The sequence below is a fragment of the Osmerus eperlanus genome, chromosome 23, assembly GCF_963692335.1.
Source record: "Osmerus eperlanus chromosome 23, fOsmEpe2.1, whole genome shotgun sequence".
NCBI classification, from domain to species: Eukaryota; Metazoa; Chordata; class Actinopteri; order Osmeriformes; family Osmeridae; genus Osmerus; species Osmerus eperlanus.
In genome coordinates, this window is record NC_085040.1 from 1,227,979 (window position 1) to 1,248,259 (window position 20,281).

The 20,281-nt window shown below is 45.2% G+C and overlaps 2 protein-coding genes and 2 long non-coding RNA genes across 4 annotated transcripts; 3 read left to right on the forward strand and 1 right to left on the reverse strand.

Moving 5' to 3' along the window:
- Positions 1–9,119: 9,119 nt before the first annotated feature.
- Positions 9,120–11,452, forward strand: LOC134010080 (C-type mannose receptor 2-like). Its single transcript, XM_062449947.1, has 8 exons — positions 9,120–9,142; positions 9,312–9,346; positions 9,452–9,803; positions 9,850–9,872; positions 9,944–10,288; positions 10,463–10,554; positions 10,731–10,842; positions 11,022–11,452. Exons 1-8 carry the CDS (start codon positions 9,120–9,122, stop codon positions 11,045–11,047), a joined length of 1,008 nt encoding a protein of 335 aa, XP_062305931.1. The 3' UTR covers positions 11,048–11,452.
- Positions 11,453–12,239: 787 nt separating this feature from the next.
- On the reverse strand, positions 12,240–13,956 carry LOC134009612 (uncharacterized). The gene is made up of 3 exons (XR_009928255.1): positions 13,515–13,956; positions 13,326–13,383; positions 12,240–12,901 (listed from the first exon to the last, which is right to left on the reverse strand). It is a non-coding gene; the product is annotated as an uncharacterized LOC134009612 (long non-coding RNA).
- An 83-nt stretch (positions 13,957–14,039) lies between these two features.
- On the forward strand, positions 14,040–19,664 carry zgc:92594 (uncharacterized protein LOC436996 homolog). The gene is made up of 8 exons (XM_062449122.1): positions 14,040–14,206; positions 14,829–15,432; positions 16,362–16,470; positions 17,074–17,169; positions 17,570–17,803; positions 18,149–18,171; positions 18,275–18,420; positions 18,590–19,664. The coding sequence occupies exons 2-8, from the start codon at positions 14,831–14,833 to the stop codon at positions 18,832–18,834; spliced, it is 1,455 nt and encodes a 484-aa protein (XP_062305106.1). The 5' UTR covers positions 14,040–14,206; positions 14,829–14,830; the 3' UTR covers positions 18,835–19,664.
- Positions 15,453–16,158, forward strand: LOC134009613 (uncharacterized). Its single transcript, XR_009928256.1, has 3 exons — positions 15,453–15,498; positions 15,529–15,772; positions 16,124–16,158. It is a non-coding gene; the product is annotated as an uncharacterized LOC134009613 (long non-coding RNA).
- Positions 19,665–20,281: the final 617 nt, after the last annotated feature.

Below are 20,281 nucleotides of genomic sequence, written 5' to 3' on the forward strand. Positions count from 1 at the left end.
CTCAGACACAGCCTGATACAGTATGTGGTCCAGGTTAGTAATGATGCCCTCCCCCCCTCTGCCTTCCTCCCCTTCTGCCCTCCCCCTCCTCTGCCCTCCTCCCCCCTCTGCCCTCCTCCCCCCTCTGCCCTCCTCCCCCCTCTGCCTCCCTCCTCTCTGGTCTGATCAGATCCTTCCAGATCGTCGAGGTCCTTCTCACCCTGAAGACTCTTCACTGCAGGTCTACTCAGGTAAGTCAACAGCAGTCATGCAATGTTCTCTTTCAGATGTATTTTCATATAATTTAGCATGGCAATAAGAACACCATAGTTCATATAAATGATTGAATGAATTCCCTGAAAGAGAAAGAATCTGTGTAGAAGGTTGATGTAAGGTTCTGTTTGAAACCCTGACTTTTTGGGGACCTCCTGATAAGGGTTCCATCTGCCTCAAATTTACAAGTTTTTCCACTGTTAATCATTTTAATAAATACACTGTGTAAAGTACCGTACATGATTAAGTCATGTTATATATTTAAGCCTAACAAAGACCTTGACATATAAAATAATATATAAGTTAACCGTTATACCCCCCAAAAATTGCCATAGATAAAACTCAAAATTCTAAAAAATGTGACATTTTTACTAACCAGCTCACCACCGTCCGTTAGTTACAAAACGATAACTCTATTAATCCTCACATGGGACATTTTAAGTTGCAAGTTAAATTGGAATTACAGGTCATGTTGGTGATGTGGTGAATCCACCTGAGCAGAGCTCTGCCACTGACCTGACTTTTGAGGTTGAGGTTAATACAAACTACAGCTCTACCTTAGACAACACCACCCTTCTCCACCGGTGGATACAGCCTGATACAGAATGTTTGGTTCCAGTTGGCACTGGTTTGACTATCATAAATGCTACAAAAAAATCCCCTCTTTAAAGATAGATGTTGTGCTTTCTAAATGCCGTATTACTACAATAAATGTATTGATTTGAAATGGAAAAGAGTTAACAGGGTGAGAAGTAAAATCTAAATCGTTTAGAATCCTAGATGGTTTTGTAGATGTACAATGTTGGGTGTAGAGTTATAGTTTATGATGTGTGCTAAAACCGAGACCATTTCTTTTTTGGTTTCAGTCACGAAATATCATATATGTGACTCACGAAGAGATGTATACATGTGACAAAGAGATGAATACATCTGATAACGAGAAGAGGGACGAGCTGATGGAATTTAATAAGATAAGAAGCTCCATATTCCTGGGCTTTGGGATGGTAGCAGGTGTAGCTGCTATGTCGTTGGCCATCAGATCTCTACTGAGAAAGAGGAACGGGAGAAGATACAGCCCCAGCATCTTCCTCATCTCCCTCCTCCTGTGTAACGTCCTTCAACTGGCCTCAGCTTTTCTCAGGATTGTGAAACTAGAGGACACATGGATGGTCATAAGCGGATTCTATACAATTTCATGGTTGTGGTTCGTGTCAATGTGTTGCGGTCTGTTTTTCCACCAGATGGTGGCACTAGAGTGGATCCTGTCTCTCACACGTCCGTGGTGCTTCTCTCGTCTTCGCTCCAAATGCTGCTCCTTCCCCATCTCTCTCTCCGTCTGGCTTTTCTACTCAGCTGCAGCGCTCACTGAATATTATAAAGATTTGTTCATCATATTGTCATTAGGCTTTGTAGCTGGATGCATTAGCGTCACGACATGGATCCTGTGTGCATTAAAACCACCTTTCTCGGATTATTTGTCGGTACTCTCAGTTTCAACTTTCACTCTTGTGGTTCTTTACGGACCTTTTTTTATTACGGTGGGCGTGGCTGGGGACAATCCATTCGCTGGAGGATATGTTTTGTCTTCTATGGTGGCCCTCAGTCTGACTAACCTCAGACTGATTTCTGATCCCGTCCTGTGTGTGCTAGTTAGCATGAGACAAGAATTGTAGAACTTAGAACAACTCCAGAACCGAGCAGATCTGGTGGAAACAAATAATCTGCAGTGATGAACAGCTCGTGCTTTTGTAGACTCTCCCAGGAAGCTTTCAGCTTTAAATGTTTATTGTGTTTTTTCATTTTGTTTTTTTTCATCATCAAAATCAATTTGTGGGTTGTGGATTGATTGTTCTTGTATGTCATGGATGTTATGTTAAGGTTACATTTGAAACAACATACTCAACTCTAGAACTGAACCATTTAACGTGGACCAGTGAAAAACTGGAATTGATACATTTTTTCTAGCTTTCAAGTTTTCACTTTTATAACATTGCATCTTGATAGCTTTTTCAGGAAAGCCGATACAGAAAATCCAGCTTTCAGACAGGAGTGGAAAAAACAAAATATGCCTTTGTCTTTCCACTCCTGTCGAAAGTTTTCTGTGGAAAGTTTCCACAGCAAGTGTCAGTACGTTATTAGCTGTTGGGCCTACAAGAATGACGCCCCAAATCATTACGCACGTTAGACATTTTAATAGTTTGTACCTTGGGGGGGAGTACATGTTAGTCAATGGACTTAATAATAATTGTGAATAATTGTGCACCCCTGCTACACTCTATGGTCATGTTAAATAAAAGCTGTAATAGTTTCTATGTATTTGGGAGTGTTTCATCTACATGCTTTTTATGAAATATGTTTATATAATAGACTAAGATAGATATACAGTTTGTATGTATGGTCACAAAATATCAAGGAAGTTGGTTGATTTCTTTCTTTGTGTGACTTTCTTTAGTTTCTTGTGTGTTTTGATTGGTGACATGTGTACAGCAGAAGGGCACGTCACCATGGTGACCACAAGCATGGATAAGTAGGCCGTCTCACTCGAATCACCTCATCAAACTTTTAATCCTCAAATCAAACTTTATTTTTACAGCCTTTTTTTCTCTCACAGTCTCACATCTGACTTTAAAAGGCTTCACAGAAGCACACAGATCAACTTAAAACTGAAGAACTGCAGCATAAACCTAGGTGTAGGGATGGACGGTAAGGACAATTTCCCCTCCAATGTCAGGAGACCATTGGAACTTCCTTCTAATTAGCATCAGGGCAGGGGTAGTGTATGTACCCACCAACGTTCAAACCTACGGCCTTGTGTGTGAGAGTGGGACAGCTGACACATCTAGTAAACAGATTCTGAGATATGGCTGCTGACCACTGACTAGAGATTTCTGCAAAACAGCGAGCATGTGGTTTGCCTTCCTCTCTTCCTCTGTGACCCGTCTCCCCTCCCTACCACACACACACAAACACACCACACACACACAAACACAACACAAACACACAAACACACCACACCCACCAAAAAGCTACATATGGCTACATAGACGCACAAGAGGGGAGGGGGGGGTGCAAACACACGTAAAATCTCTATGTAGCCTCACTCCGTGTATCTGTGCCTCGCCCATTACTGTTTATAACGTTTGCAAAACTACTTGGTTGGCGTTGCCTTCTCAGCGTGATAAATACAAGGTGTGGCGTGAGAGGGTGTGAACTGGTCGAAATGCGCGTGTCTCACGGCCAGTGCGTGAGAGTTGGCAGCTCTGCATCCCTACCACACACGCACACACATCACACAAACACACCACGTTGAATGTTGTACAGATAGATATAGAGATGTCGTGTTTTTATGAGAGAGCGTCAACTCAGGCTACAGTCCCGCCCCCTCCTCCTCCATTGGCTGGTCGGACAAAACAGACAATCAAGTCAATCAAACCTCAAGATGATTGAGGAAGCTGCTCCCTTGATGCCTAATTTGGGGTCACTTTTTAGTTTGCGTCTCCTGATTGGTTAAGACAAGTCACATGCGATGTGATGATGAACAACACTACCGCTGATGCTACATTGATATCTTATTCATTTCCTTTTATGGATTGTGGTAATGGTTGACGGAACTGGAAGCAATCTGAACTTGGATCCACAGTTTGTGTTGACGGAAGCCCCTTGGGCTTCCTGTTGGCCTGGGCTGCGTTTCCCGATAACGATGGATCTTAGCTTTCTACGAGCAAAATAACGAACCATCGTTATCTCTTACGTGCGTTTCCCGAACATGCTCGTAAGGAGTAATCTACGAGCATATTCAAGAGCCTCTTTAGCTACGATGGCTTCTGGAAACGCAGCCTTGGTCAGAAAGATGGAAGGATGGATGGAGAGGTAGAAGGAAGGAGGAGAGGAAGGCACTGTTGGGTTTGGGCTCTTGTGTAGTTGACTGCCATTGCAGTGAGGGACAACTGATCTAACATAGTAGTGACTAATATGACTTTGTGGACAGATAAAAAAAACAAAAAAAAACATTAGAGATGAATAAATAAACGCAAACAAAAACAAAGAAGTTGGTCGATTTCTTTCTTTGTGCGTCTTTCTTTAGTTTCTTGTGTGTTTTGGTTGGTGACATTTGCACAGCAGAAGGGCACGTCACCATGGTGACCCCAAGCATGGATAAGTAGGCCATCTCACTCGAATCACCTCAACAAACTTTAAAACCTCAAATCAAACTTTATTTTTACAGCCTTTTTTTTTTACGTCTCACATCTGACTTTAAAAGGCTTCACAGAAGCACACAGATCAACCTGAAACTGATGAAGAACTGCAGCATAAACGTAGGTGTGGGGATGGACAAGAAGGACAATTCCCCCTTCAATGTCATGCCACTGACTCGAGATTTCTGCAAAACATGTGATGTGGTTTGCCTTCCTTCCATCCCTCTTCGTCTGTACCCTGCCCCCCCCCCCTCCCTACCACATACGCACACACACACAGACACACCACAAACACCCCACACCTCACTGATATATATGAGCCCAGCCAAATCAGTTGTGGTACATCTCTCTCTGCCATTCCTACAGGTAAGGTGCTGGCAGATTTTGTCACTTGTACAGTGTGTTATTGTAACATATCGGTTAATACCTAAAAAATACCTATATTGCTGCTAGCGAAACTGTTCAAATTAGATACAGTCAAAAAGGGGTACTGTTTAGAGCTGTTTATTCTTAATTAGAACACGTTTGAGAAATCGGAAAACAGATACATTTGTCGTTGGTAAATTAGTTGTACAATGTAATGTGGTAGAGTTATATGTCTACTACTAATTGTTTTTGTAGGCCTACTTCTTGTCCACAACAATCTGTGAATCAAGTTTTATGTGTCCCAGATCCTGTACAAATGTTTTCGAAGTTAATCACATATTGTTGTGTTGCTAGAAGGGCTGTCGAGCCATAAAAAAAATTATCACGATTAATTGCACGATTGTCCATAGTTAGTAACAAATTAATTGCAGGTTAGATCTGTAAAACCTAAATGAAATAGGCCCTATATCTGCTTTAGCTGTGTGCTGGTATTTGAAGTTAGGCCTACATTAGGTCCGATTTTTTTTATAAAAAACTTAGGTTTTGTCACCCATGTTGTGTCAGCTAGTGAGGCCATCTGAGAGTGTTTATCAACACAGTGCCGAGGAAAAGTCAACTTCACATCTTTAGAGTGGACGCTACTTTCCAGCCAATTACGTTCCAGCAATCTGATTTTATAAAGTTTCCTTTTGCAATTTTAATGCGCCAAAATCATTGCTGTTGTTGAAACAATTTTGCTTTAAAGCGTTATTACCCTGTTAACTCTGACACCCCGTAGATGCCAGAAGAAATGTAAATAAATAAATATAGGCCCATTTAAAATGTTGTGGTATCCAGGTTAACCCAAACTAGTGTATTTATACCTTGTTCTTTATTTTTATTTTTTATAACTTATAGAAGAAACATTGTGATGGAGCTACATGATGTGACGGAGGTATATGATGAGATGAGCTATATTATGAGTGGGAGCTACATGCGCGAGCTGAAAAACTGGGGAGCTACGTGGTTTTAATGTTATCAGAAGCTCCATATTCCTGGGCTATGGGATGGTAGCAGGTGTAGCTGCTCTGGTGTGGGCCATCAGATCTCTACTGAGGAAGAGGAACGGGAGAAGATACAGCGCCAGCATCTTCCTCATCTCCCTCCTCCTGTGTGACGTCCTTCAACTGGCCTCATCTTGTTTCAGTATTCTGAAACTGAAAGACTGGAAGTTGAGATTTCGCCGCGATTTCTATATGTATGCGTCGATCTTATGGTTAATATCATGTTGCTGCGGTCTGTTTTTCCACCTGATGGTGGCGCTAGAGTGGATCCTGTCTCTCACAACGTCCGTTGTGCTTCTCTCGTCTTCGCTCCAACTGCTGCTCCTTCCCCATCTCTCTCTCCGTCTGGCTTCTCTCAGCTGCAGCGCTCAGTCTGACTAACCTCAGACTGATTTCTGATCCCGTCCTGTGTGTGCTAGTTAGCATGAGACCACAATTGCAGAACTTAGAACAACTCCAGAACCGAGCAGATCTGGTGGAAACAAATAATCTGTAGTGATGAACAGCTCGTGCTATTGTAGACTCTCCCAGGAAGCTTTCAGCTTTAAATGTTATTAGTTTTTTTCATTTTGTTTTTTTCATAATCAAAATCAATTGTGGCTTGTAGATTGATTGTTCTTGCATGTCATGGATGTTATGTTAGGTAAATTTGAAACAACATTGTAATGGTTTGTACCTTGGGGGGGGGGGGGGGGGGGGGGGGGGGGGAATGTTAGTCAATGGACCTCTTTGAATTATAATTGTGCATCCCTGCTACACTCTATGGTCATGTTAAATAAAAGCTGTAATAGTTTCTATGTATTTGGGAGTGTTTCATCTACATGCTTTGTACGAAATATGTCTATGTAATCGACTACGATAGATATACAGTTTCTATGTATGGTCACAAAATATCTATATTTGCCTCAAGGTTCACAGTTTGTGTTAACAGTTGTCCTGCAGTAGAGGTTTGTCTACTGCATCTTTTTATTATTATTTTATTAAATGACATCTGCATTACCCCCCCCCCCCTCACCCCAGACAAACACGTTCCTCTACCTCCCCCCATCTTCCCTCCTCCTCCCCCTCTGCCCTCCTCCCCCTCTGCCCTCCTCCCCCCTCTGCCCTCCCCCCCCTCTGCCTCCTTCCTCCCCTTCTGCCCTCCTCCCCTCTGCCCTCCTCCCCCCTCTGCCCTCCCCCCCCTCTGCCTCCTTCCTCCCCTTCTGCCCTCCTCCCCCTCTGCCCTCCTCCCCCTCTGCCCTCCCCCCTCTCTGCCTCCTTCCTCCCCTTCTGCCCTCCTCCCCCCTCTGCCCTCCCCCCCCTCTGCCTCCTTCCTCCCCTTCTGCCCTCTCCCCTTCTGCCCTTCTCCCCCTCTGCCTCCTCCCCCTCTGCCCTCCTCCCCCTTCTGCCCTCCCCCTCTCTGCCTCCTTCCTCCCCTTCTGCCCTCCTCCCCCCTCTGCCCTCCCCCCCCTCTCAGCATTAAACAATTAGATTGACATTGATTAGATTAGACAATTAGATTTATGATTATGTTAGTTTGTCCAATTATTTTTGGTCCCCTTAAAAAGGGGGGGGCCACATATAAAATGTGTTGTAATTCCTACACCGTTCACCCTGATTTGGATGTAAATACCCTGAAATTAAAGCTGAAAGTCTGCACTTAAAGCACATCTTGATTGTTTCATTTCAAATCCATTGTGGTGGTATACAGAGCCAAAATGATGAAAATTGTGTCAATGTCCAAATATTTATGGACCTAACTGTATATATATATATATATTTTTTTTTACCTTAAAGTACAATTCATTCAGTAATATTCCCATTATAATTTTTTCACATGTACTTTTAGTTGAGAACTGGACTGAAGCCCAGAGATACTGCAGAGAGAAGTACACTGACCTGGCCACCATAGACAACATGGAGGACATGGCTGGAGTCCTTGGGGCTTCCAGTGGTGACACAGGAGAGGCCTGGATAGGTCTGTATGGTGACACAGGAGAGGCCTGGATAGGTCTGTATGGTGACACAGGAGAGGCCTGGATAGGTATGTATGGTGACACCCAACCTAGACCTGGTCTCTGGCAGATGATCCATAATGTAGAGAGAGAAACAGAGTTAGAAACTGGGTGATTAACATTTCCATCTCCATCACTAACCTGTCAAGGCAGTGAGATTCTTGAAAGATTCTTGAAACCACCTATGACATATACTTGTGTGGAATATTCAAATAAATATTATTTGACTAATGGTTAAATTGTTATTTATTGTCTGCAATAACAACCACACAGACTGGGCTGAGGCTTCATGGACCACAGCAAACCAAATACCTGCAGGCCTCGCTTCGTCAAGGTCACCTCAAGCAACAATCACAAACACCCTAGCAAGCACACACACACACTTGATATATATATATATATGTTAACCTATTTACTACTGAAAAGAACCCCCTCGCTTTAGATATGGGTATGGCCTTTGACTGCCAGCGTCTGCTAAATTAAATAAATACGTTCTTATTCTTTTCTTTAATGGATATCTGATAGACAAAAACAACTTCCATCATGTGGTCTGTGTACCACTGATAAATAAACACTTCTCGTCTCCGCCCACCCTCAGAAAGAGTTTGCATGCTGGTCTGAGCAAAGGTGGAAGAAAAACACCTCACCAGACACACTCAGTCTTCGAGGGGCGAGAGAGAGGGAGACTGAGAGAGTGGGAGACGGAGAGAGGAGACAGAGAGAGGGAGACTGAGAGAGAGAGAGAGGAGGAGACTGAGAGAGAGAGAGAGAGAGGGGGGGGGAGAGGGGAGACTGAGAGAGGGGAGACTGAGAGAGATAGAGAGAGAGGGAGACTGAGAGAGAGAGAGAGAGATAGAGAGAGAGAGAGAGAGAGAGAGAGAGAGAGAGAGAGAGAGAGAGAGAGAGAGAGAGAGAGAGAGAGAGAGAGAAGGAGACTGAGAGAGGGAGACAGAGAGAGAGGGAGACAGTGAGTGGAGGCTGAGATCCTGCTCTGTGGAGGTAAGGATGATACTAAATGGTTTTATATGTTCCCCATGAAGACCGTCTACTAGGTAGATGGTTATGTGATGCTCTGTGTGATGCCGCGCTGTGTGTTCAGACTGGTAGGATACTGGGACCCGTCCGGGCAGAACTCTTCACTGTGATCAACAGAACAAGTTACAAAAGACTGAAACTGGACTGTAACAGTTTTGAGTGATAAAAAAAAGGTTTGTAAATGGTATTTTGTAATGTTATCCAAAGTCACTTTTACAATTTTTATGATAAATATGAAATATCAACATTGGGTGAAGTGAGTTACATTCTTGCTTGCCACCTCAGATCCATAAACGACAGAATGGCAGTGGTTCGCCTCGTTGGTGAGTTCTACCACTATCTCACTATCGTGAGTCGTGACAGTTTGACCATTTCAAAGTGCTCAGTTTCAGCACGTTCATTTCTCCATTTTTTTTATTTACAAGGATTGTCCTACTTTTGCTAGGGGTCAAAGCCAACCGTAAGTGCTTACTCAGTCAAGTCAATGGAGTGATGCAACTTGTGATGCAGTTGTAAAACATCAATCTTTGCGCTTGTTTTTTTTGTGTGTGTGTTTATTCCACAGGGTATTTTCATCAATACCACTTAATCCTCGAGTCGAAGACCTGGACCGAAGCCCAGAGATACTGCAGAGAGAAGTACACTGACCTGGCCACCGTAGACAACATGGAGGACATGAACCAGTTGATGGCAGCTGGAAAGGGTTACAGTGGGGAAGTCTGGCTGGGCCTAGTGAGAGCAAACACCGGGAGATGGCAGTGGTCCGATGGCAGTAGAGACCTCCATTACACGAACTGGGCCGCCACTGAACCCAATGACATCGATGGTACTGGAAACTGCGTGGAGATCAACAGTTTGGGGAAGTGGAATGATCTTTCATACCAGACGCAGAACTACGTGGCCTGCTACGAATGTGAGTAGGAGATTATTGGATTTTTGCTCAGATACATTTTTTCCCGCCAGAGCGTTTGACTGCAGATCAAGAGGCATCATCAGGTATTTTAAACACCGTTAATGAACATTAACACCACTAACTAGATCTCTATCCCCAACCCAGACGACGTGAAAGGAGAGCCCTTCTTCGTCGTGCACTCAGGATCCTGGACGTGGAACGAGTCTCAGATTCACTGCAAGGAAGCCCACGTGGACATGGCTGTCGTGTTGTCCAAGGAGGATAATGAGGTGATCCGCGGCCTTGCCTTCAACAACTCAGTCTGGATCGGCCTTTTCCGAGAATACTGGGAATGGTCCGACCCGAGCGCAACCTACTTCAGGTACTGGAAAAGGGAAAAACCGGACAATCTCGGCGGCAATGAGAACTGCGTGCTCTCCGTCTTGGGCGAGCAGGGAGTCTGGGACGACTGGCCTTGCGAGTGGCAGTTTCCTTTCTTCTGTCACGGACGTAAGCGGCTTCCTTTCCATCATTCGACTATTTGTTCGATTGTCTTCAAAGGTGTCTTACAAAAAGATAAACGTAATAAGAAAATAGTTTTCCGGAAATGTACATGAGAATAGCAGGAAATTACATTTGACTGCCAGTGTCGGTTTGAAGTGGAAACTGTTTGTTCCGTTATAGCCCTCAAATCCAAGTTGTCAGTGGTGAAAACTAGGATTCTCTCTACTTCTGACCCGAATGAGCTGGGCATCTCTGACCAGCTGCTACAGCAGGTGAGGAGAGGGGGAGGAGGGTGGGTGGGCAAAGGGAGAGAAAGACGAGGGAGAAAGGTACAGAGAGAAAAGTATATATAGAGAAACTGAGAGTGAGACTTGTAATGGAAGAGCCATATTTCTTATAACAAAATACATACATTTTCACTCACTCAAATATCCTCTGTGTGTGATAGCTTCAGGTACAACTGGGAAACCTAAAAGTTTCTGACTACAGACTTAGCTGGAAGGTTCAGCAGGATGGGCAGATTTTCCAGGAGGAAGAGGAGGGAGGACCTGAACAGAAAGGTGAGAGGCCCGTCAATGCTAAACATCTGAACCACAGTGGCCGTTTCTAAACAGTTCTTTACAAACCATGTTTTTGGTCACTATAGTCGATTTCTAGTGGTTGGTATTTAGGCCTACAGTACGTTGTTGTAAGGCAGTGGGTTAGTGAGCACTGATTGTTCCTTGTTGCTCTTCATCAGGTGGCTGTGAGGTGGAGGAAGGATAGACGACATGGCTGACCCAGGATGCAAAACAAGCAGACCCAGGAAGCAAAACACGCAAACCCCCGAAGGATTGCACATCCGAGTTAGGGAATGTCTAGATTTGTATTTGTTTGATTGATTCATCTGTTGATAGGAAAGATTGAAACAAAGGCTGACAATAACAATGTTTTGAAATTGACATTTAAGCTATTTTGAGCGATGAATTAAAAGTACAGATAGAAATGCAAGGTAAATACTGATAAATTAAACAATGTAGGCCTAATCACGTTTGAATATGTGGATCATTAACAAATGGTGTGTACATGGGACGTCTAATTATTAAGAGAGCAATAAGTGAGGTAAACCTTAAATGTATGCAAATCTGTTCACTGGTGAAAAACATTTTGATGAAGACATTTTGTTTTGGTTTTTCCTACTTCAACCATATTGCTCCTTTAGCAAGCATCATAATATAATGTATGGCAAAATGTAACAATTTCTAAATTAACAGGTTTAGGCAAACTGGAAAACAAAATAAGTTTTGGGGATATGACCAAAATAACACTCAATATGTCTGTAAAGAATGGCTTCCAAATTAACATTTTAATAAACACTAACTACAATACAGAGAAATCTGTAATTTGTTTCAATCCGCACAATAGCTCAGACAAGAACCCTGGACCTCAATCTTCTGAACAAAACTGAATTCACCTATGAATACACTAGAAAAAGGACACAATATTTTTGGGGAAACCAGAGTCACAGTGTGGCACACTGCTGGCTGCGGGGCTGTAGTATCAACTGCCTCATCACAGCGAGACAGCTGCCTATAAGATTATTTATCATATTGTACATACTTTTTGTATTTCTGTGATAAAAAAAAGGTGAGAGGACAATAAAGTTTGTCTTACAACAGGTTCAGACAGAAACACAACATTCCTGTTCATCAAGCCTACACCAGAACAGCACTGAACCCGAGTTGACCAACTCTGCACAACTGGAAGGGCCTCTTCAAAACCACTAAAACACATGAGCGTTCCTCATGTCCTTAGGTACACGGTAAATACGGAGTGGGTCTATTTGCGGACAGCCGAGCATGTGACCTGCAAGTGAGGGAGGGCGGAGCAAGGGCTTTTCTGATGTCCACCAGAGGCATCATTTCAACGATCCATTTCAACGATCCGGCACCGAGCACGCTCGGTGCCGGATCGGGGAGGAGGAGCTGGCCGGCGGAGGAGGAGGGGGGGAGGTGGTGGAGGGAGAGGGGAAGGTGAAGGTGGGAGAGGGGAGGGTGGGAGAGGAGGCGGTGGAGCTGGAGGAGGAGCTGTTCAGAGTAAGGACGAAATCTTCCATCGTGTCTTCACCTCTTCTACTGGACTCTGGCAGCCGGACAGGCCCAGTGTCGAGCCTTTCCTTCACATCCGAGGGCTCGGACACCTTCGCTTCCAAAACACGATCGAAAGCGGGGCGCCTGGCTGCTCGGGAGCGGGTGAGGGTTTTTCTCAGTGGAGGTATGAGAGGAGGGGTGCGGGTTTCCTGGCGCTCAGAGGGCGCGCGGTGTGAGGAACGTGTCCGTGGCGTGCTGGCAGCGATCCTATCCGCTTCCAGGTCCTCCAGCATCAGTGGGCTGGTGAAAACGGACACAATCCTGAGTCCTGGCGAGGACTCCTGTTTGTGTGAGGCGACTGTGGTGCGTGACGGCACTTCTGGTTTGTTTGATTGTTCAGCAGGTGATGTTATGGTGGGATCGTCCTCTTGGGACTGGTTCAGGGGAGAGGTTGTGTGGTTGACGGGCGTCAAACGTGCTTTTTCGTTCCTTGAGACGGGGACTTGTAAAATCCCCCCTTCTGGGAAGTGATGTAACTGTTCTATGTTTCCTGAGGCAGATATACAGAATCATCATTATTTACATATTTCTTACAAGAAATTGAGTTTTAGGACTTGAACCTATCAAGACACAAACCAATCAGTAGTAGACCTAATTCTGACGTTTAATACACTGCACTGTTAAAGATAAACAAAGTATGTATATGATTGACGCACTAAAACTAGTATTATCCAACTACACATTTTGCTAAACCCTTAATCAAAGGTGTACAAGTCGCTTGAATCTTTCCCATTTAGGAAGTTGCTTCCTGTAGTCTGTTACATTTAATTTGATGCGTGGAGAATAAATAAAGGAATAAAACTCAAATGAAAAGGTCGCGTATCAAGTCAGCTGTTAAAGTGGACTGTGAACCGAACCAGAACGCAACCTTAAAATAGGGGCACGCACGCGCACGCGCACACACACACACACACCTCGCAGCAGACTGCAATCCTGAGTGCTCCATATCCCTTCCCAGAGTGCGTCTTCTCTCTGTAGAAAGACAGTAGCAGACCATCACCGTTACACGGGTTGCATACGCACGTTAACGCACAGAAGCTGAATAGGCACTCCAGTAAATAACTGCAGGTCAACGCCTTTATATCTCATCAACGTCAACTCACCTCGTTTTTGAGAAGGATATTGGAATTAGTTCGCTTTGACGTTGAGGCAGTGCAATCTGATTTCTCCCATGGTTAAGGTCCGAGATACCATGCTCTATTGTAATTGGTCGTTTTGTCATTTGGGCTCATTCCTGAATTCCTCATTCCTTCCAGCGCGCTCTTCAACCTGCATTCGAGCAATTCACTGTTTCGAATAGAAGGCCTACCGTTATCGCACCCCACTGTGCATTGGAAAATATGTGTTATTTCAGTTACTGCAACATCCATCAATATGTGCAGCACAGATTTCAATTGTGTCTGGAAAAAGTCAATGTTTACGTGGCCTTCCATTGAAAAATATTTCTGGAAGTTTCAACATGCAGGACAGACCGCGCCAGTTCCCCGAACGTACACGTGACGTGACGTCGACAACGTAGTGATTGTTCGATTCTGTTTCAGGGTTACCCATGAAGGCGGTGAATGTATTTGGGGGCTTATACTTATAACTCCTCCCATTCGGGTTGATACGGCTTACAAAACGAGGGTGATTCGTGCCAGAAACGTCACGAAATTACCTGCTCTCGCAATCGATTGCTTTACTTCGGCAATGGGTTTGCGGCTGATTTTGTTATTACCCGTGGCGTGTTTATGAAACTGGGTCTGGTTCATCAATACTTCACTTAAGAGAAGGTCGCTTTGTTTGCAAGAGAAAGGTAAGACATCGCTGTACATTTATGAAATTATAGCTACAATTAAAGACAGCGTGCTTAGCCTACCCAATTGATACATTCCACACGAAGTACCGTAGGACAGGGAATTTAATTGAAACAATGAGCAGGCCTACGTACAATTTCAATTCGCCTACTCTCTAGCCAGCAAATGATTAACTTGTGTTTTAGAGAGAGTTTGAATTGTATCGATAAGTCAATATCAAGCTCACAAAATGGCACGGAGTTTAGAGTAACAAGCAGTGATCTGTGTCAAAAGTCCAAATTGCCTTACACGAGCAGAATTGAGCTACTTTCATTTTTGATACTCACGCCTGAAAATGTTTTACAATGTAATTGTATGAGTAGCTTCCTCCCATATAGCCTACAAGGACGAAATAAAACATATTTAGGCTAAATATGGGCAATGTCAGGGTGAGAAAGTATAGATGCGTCTTGAACTGTGCCTGAGTAGAGGTGTGTTACATTTCTTATTCCACGAATATCCAACCCAAATCTTTTTTTACTTCCACCCACCTCCTCTGCTTTGAGTTCGTTATAAGCCCACATACGTTTTCTACACCGCTCTTTGTCTACCTCATCTCCCCTCGTCTTTCTCAACGCACAGCGATGGCTTCGTCAGAGGAGCAGTCCAGCATTCTAGAAGGGGAGCTGACCTGCCCCGTCTGCCTCGATCTCTTCAAGGACCCACACCTGCTCCCTTGCGGTCACAACTTCTGCCTCGTGTGCGTGCGCCGCCTCAAACGCCAGTCCGAACGAGGCCGCTTCCGTTGCCCCGAGTGCCGCGAGAGCCACCGCTGCAGCTCGGAGCCGCTCAAGAACTTCAAGCTGGCCAACATAGCGGACAGCTTACGCTGCAAGGCGCGGACAGCGGCCAGGCCCCCGGCCCCGCCGGGCGCACAGGCCCAGTTCCCAGCCAGGACCCCTGCCTCTGTCCCCTGTGACTACTGCCCTGCCTGGGGGAGCGAGGCGGCGGGGAAGGGTGCAGAGGCGGCAGCGCCGGAGCCCGGGTGTGAGGGTGGGGTGGAGACGAAGCCGTCGGTGTCGACGGGGTCGATGGCGGTGAAAACGTGTCTGAAGTGCGAGGTGTCCATGTGCCAGGAACATGTCAGGCCTCACCTGGAGCTGCCGGCGTTCAGGGCACACCTGCTGACCGAACCTCTGGCAGACCTGAGGAACAGGAAGTGTATGGAACACGACGAGATGTTCAGGTAGGAGAGAGGAAGTGTTTAGAGATGAAGTGTTTAGGTAGGAGAGAGGAAGTGTTTAGAGATGAAGTGTTTAGGTAGGAGAGAGGAAGTGTTTAGAGATGAAGTGTTTAGGTAGGAGAGAGGAAGTGTTTAGAGATGAAGTGGTTAGGTAGGAGAGAGGAAGTGTTTAGAGATGAAGTGTTTAGGTAGGAGAGAGGAAGTGTTTAGAGATGAAGTGTTTAGGTAGGAGAGAGGAAGTGTTTAGAGATGAAGTGTTTAGGTAGGAGAGAGGAAGTGTTTAGAGATGAAGTGTTTAGGTAGGAGAGAGGAAGTGTTTAGGTAGGAGAGAGGAAGTGTTTAGGTAGGAGAGACGAAGTAAGTAAAGTTTATTTGTATTGCACCTCTCGCAGATTAAAAATCACAAAGTGCTTCACAACAAAATGCAATATAACACTACAAATTAAGAATACAGGAACATTTTAAATGGAGAACATGACAAACAACCATAAAAACCCCTCGACTAACTAAAAGCCTGCTTGAATAGCAAAGTCTTGAGTTGCTTTTTAAAAGCTTTGACAGAAGTTGCACACCGTAGAAAGGGAGGCAAGGCATCCCACAGCCTAGGGACCACTGCTGGGAATGATCGATCCCCTCTAGTTTTAAAATGGGTACAGGGAACCACTAAAAGCTTCTGACCTAATGAAGTGTTCAGGTAGGAGAGACAAAGTCATCAGGTAGGAGAGAGGAAGATGTTCAGGTAGGAGGAAAGGGATAAAGGGAGGATAGAAGAGTTAAATGAGGACAGACGCTTCTAGACGTAGATCATATTTTTGTTGTTGACACTTTTGAAACACCTGCGTGAATAGTCTCAAACACAGCATCGTTTGTGAATGGGATTTCCAGTATCCTCTAGCTTCCTAGGGTTCCGACCAGGCTGTGTGTTGTTCCAGGTACTACTGCATGGACGACAAGGTGTGTGTGTGTAACGCCTGCACTATAGAAGGGCACCACTCAGGACACACCATCAAGACCTTGAAGAACACCATGAAAGACCTCAAGGTACAGACACTGTCTCTCTTGCTGTCTCTCTCTTGCTGTCTCTCTCTTGCTCTCTCTCTCTCGCTGTCTCTCTCTCTCTCGCTGTCTCTGTCACACTCCCATACACACACACACACACGTCCTTTTACCAGCAAGTGAATAATGTGTTTATTGATAGTGAGAACGTGGATGTGTGGAGTGATGAATGTGGTAAGACTGCAAACAGTGTTTGTGATTGATCAGAGACAGTACATGGCTGTCAACCAATCACGTAGCTAGGCTGTATAATGGGAGTGGTTGGTGTGAGGTATACAGGGAACAAAGAACAGACCTGTATTCACCTGTTCTAGACTCATCAATGGGCATTCTGCAGCAGTCTAGAGAAGGGTGGTGGTGTGTGCGTGTGTGTGCGCGTGCGCGTGCGTGTGTGTGTGTGAAAAAGAGGGAGAGACTGCAAATGTGTGACTGCACTGATGTGTATCTTGTGAAAGTAGCAGGGAACCAAATTTCATTGAAAATATATTTCTCTCTTTGTCTCTCTCTTTCTCTCTCTCTGTCTCTCACTCTTTCTGTATATGTCTGTGTCTCTCTCTCTGTCTTTCTGTATATGTCTCTTTCTCACAGGGGTCTTTGGAGCGCCAGCTCCACAAGGTAGAGAGGAAGTTGAGTAAGGCAGAAAGAACCTTCCAGGAGATTCAGGACGAGGAGAGAAACAACAAGGTGAGCCAGGAGAGCAGGCCTCTCGTTCTGCTGAGGCGCCACTGTTATACATTTGTACATGACATTTTATTCGGTTATCAGATGCTTACATCCGACATGCAAATGGTGCATATAGAAGATACAGCTACTCTGTGACCTAAAATGTCCAAATGTAAAAACATCCTTTTGACAAATACCACCTTTTTGACAAACACCGCTTGCTATGTCCCCCTCTCTCTCTCCCCCCCCCTCTCTCTGCCCCCCCCTCTCTCTGCCCCCCCCTCTCTCTGCCCCCCCCTCTCTCTGCCCCCCCCTCTCTCTGCCCCCCCCTCTCTCTGCCCCCCCCTCTCTCTGCCCCCCCTCTCTCTCTCTCTCTCTCTCTCGCTCTCTCGCCCTCTCGCTCTCTCTCTGCCCCCTCCAGAAGTTCCAGGAGGACTCGGAGGAGCGGGTGACCGCGCTGGGGGAGGTGCTGAGCGAGAGGCTGGGCACCTTCCTGGCCTCCCTGAGGGAGTGCTCTCGCTCCCACTGCTCCGCCGCCACGCCTAGCGTCCAGGGGAACCAGGCCAGGGTGGGCCAGGACCAGGTCAGGCTGCAGGAGCTGCGCTGCAGCATCGAGGGCCTGCTGGAGGAGAAGGACCCCTTCCGCTTCCTGGAGGTGAGGCGTCTATTCGGACCTTAACAGATATGCGGGTGGCACAGTGGTGGAGGTTCATCTCAGTGGAATGTTGGGCGTTTTAATGGAATTCTTGGCCCTATTTATGAGGTTCTACAAACTGCCATTAGATTCTAGGCACATCAGGGCCTTCCCGGGCAATCAAATCGAAACTCTACACACTCATTTGCTTCCCTGTGTTGCATTAGTTCTTGGGAGAATGTGACATACCTGACATTTAGGACATCTCTGTCAAACTCCTAGATGGAGTGCGCTTCATTTTGTTCTTTTTTTTGGTTTACTTTTGAAATCTAATTTAATGTTCTGCTTCTCTGTTCTGGTGTTTAGGGCCACAAGGCTTCTAGTAAACGGTTGGTATCTGGATATATGAATGACTTAACAGGAAATACGATAATGTGTGTTGGATTTGTCATGTCTAACCTGTGTGTGTGTGTGTGTGTGTGTGTTTCACAGTCACAGAAGTCAGATGAAGAAGCCCCTGTTCGTACCTAACTATGCCAGGTTGGATATGGACACTCTGGGTAACAACCTGGAAGACAAGCTGAAGGACTTCTTGTGTGAAGTACGCACCCACGTCAACGATGCCATCGACAGCCTCTGTGAGTACACACATGCGCGCGCGCACACACACAAACAATGCACTTTCCACACAAATCGTCGTTGTCCGATACGCAAACGCCGAAGCTGATTCGGTCTGGTAGAAGAGGAACTCAAGCAGATACCTGACAACTATTTTTTGTGTTTTTTTGTATTTTTTTCTCTCTCAAGGTCCAGTTGCAGAAGGTGAAGGGGAGGAAGATGAACTTGAGGATGAAGAGGAGGAGGAGGAGGAGGATGAGGATGAGGATGATCAAGGGGAGGAGATGCCGAGCGAGGGAGAAGAGGAGGAAGAGGAGGAGGGACACGACCAAACGGAGTCTGCAGATGAGCTCTTCAGCCCAGAAGAGGAAGATGAGGAGGAGGAGGAGGACGAGGAGGATGAGGAAGATTTCGAGGAGGAAGAGGGCATTTAATCATTGCGACTGTGACATCACCAGGCCTGCGTCGACTGTGACATCAGCACGGTCGACGGGGAGAAGTGACGTCATTTCCGACGTTTAGCGGGTCGACGCCGACCAGGCCGGTCACAGCCCCTCCTGTTGGGAGGCCTGGTCACATGACGACCACGGTGATCATTGTTAGTGAGTCCTAGTGCTGGTCCCAGTCCTGCCTTTTAAACAGGGCCTGACAGGAAGCACATAGACACATGAGCGCCCACTGAAGTCTCGATTCCCACTGCTGCTCTCTACCGCGTACACTGTCGTTCTTTAAGCTGTTGTTCGCAAGCATTCATAAGACTTAACGAAGAACTTTTGTGAGGATGACATTGGCAACTTTCACTAGAGGCGGGAATCCTCGGTTAGTTCTTGATGGTTGGTGTGTTGTAAGTGTGACACTGGCAGGCACTGGGTGAAGCTGTCGTGATTGTCGCATCCCTGAAACGAGGTGGCCTGCTTCGTTAGGACGGTGCGAGGAGCAGTTCTGTTGGGTAGCACTTCCTGTTCCTTGCTGAATTCATACCAAAGTGGTCAAGATGTTTTCAACTGTTTGTGTTCCGCTTGAAATTGTCCGCTTGCCTCACAAAAAGCAGTTCAGTGGCTTATAATGTTATAATCTTTATATTCAAAATAATATGCATAGACTGCTTTTTATAAATGTGCAGATTGTGTAAGTACATCAATGTTGACCTGATTGCAAATAGCTTTTTTGTGTCTTGAAAAGTGGGGGTGAATTTATTTTGCACTTTTATATTCAATTGTACCTAACATTTTGCAAATGTGAATTAAAATGGCTTGGATTTCGAGATGGTTGATTTGAAGTGTGATCTTTTATTTTGTTTACAGTAAAGGTGTGCTCTGTTAAGTTCAGAAAATACAATTTAAAATGTTGGCTATGAGGTGTGCTTTCTTTTACTATAATCATTGAGTTAGGACGCACACACACACACACAGGAGGGGTCTGCACATAAGAATGCACAAGGAAGATAATTGTTTGCTGCTGAATAATTCATATTTGAGTGCACCACTTGAAACACCTGCGTGAATAGTCTAATTGTTGATGATACAACACGAGAGGAACATGGAAAGCAACAGGAAATCAGAATCTGATTCTTCGGAATCTGATTCTTCGATTCTTCGGAATCTGATTCTGATTCGCAGAATCTGATTCTTATTCGCAGAATCTGATTCTTATTCGCAGAATCAGAAACACGCTGGCACGAAGGCGGTGGGTTTGGCTGTTGCTAGGCAGAGATGACAGGCTGTGCATCCCATTCACTTTAGTACTGTGTGCACTCAGTAAGTTAAATTAACCAGAGTACACAGTGTACAAAAATGATCTCTCCCTTTATTAATGTTGGTTACAAGTCATAACAATTGCAGATACAGTATATTTAAATGTTTTAACAACAGTGTATTTATT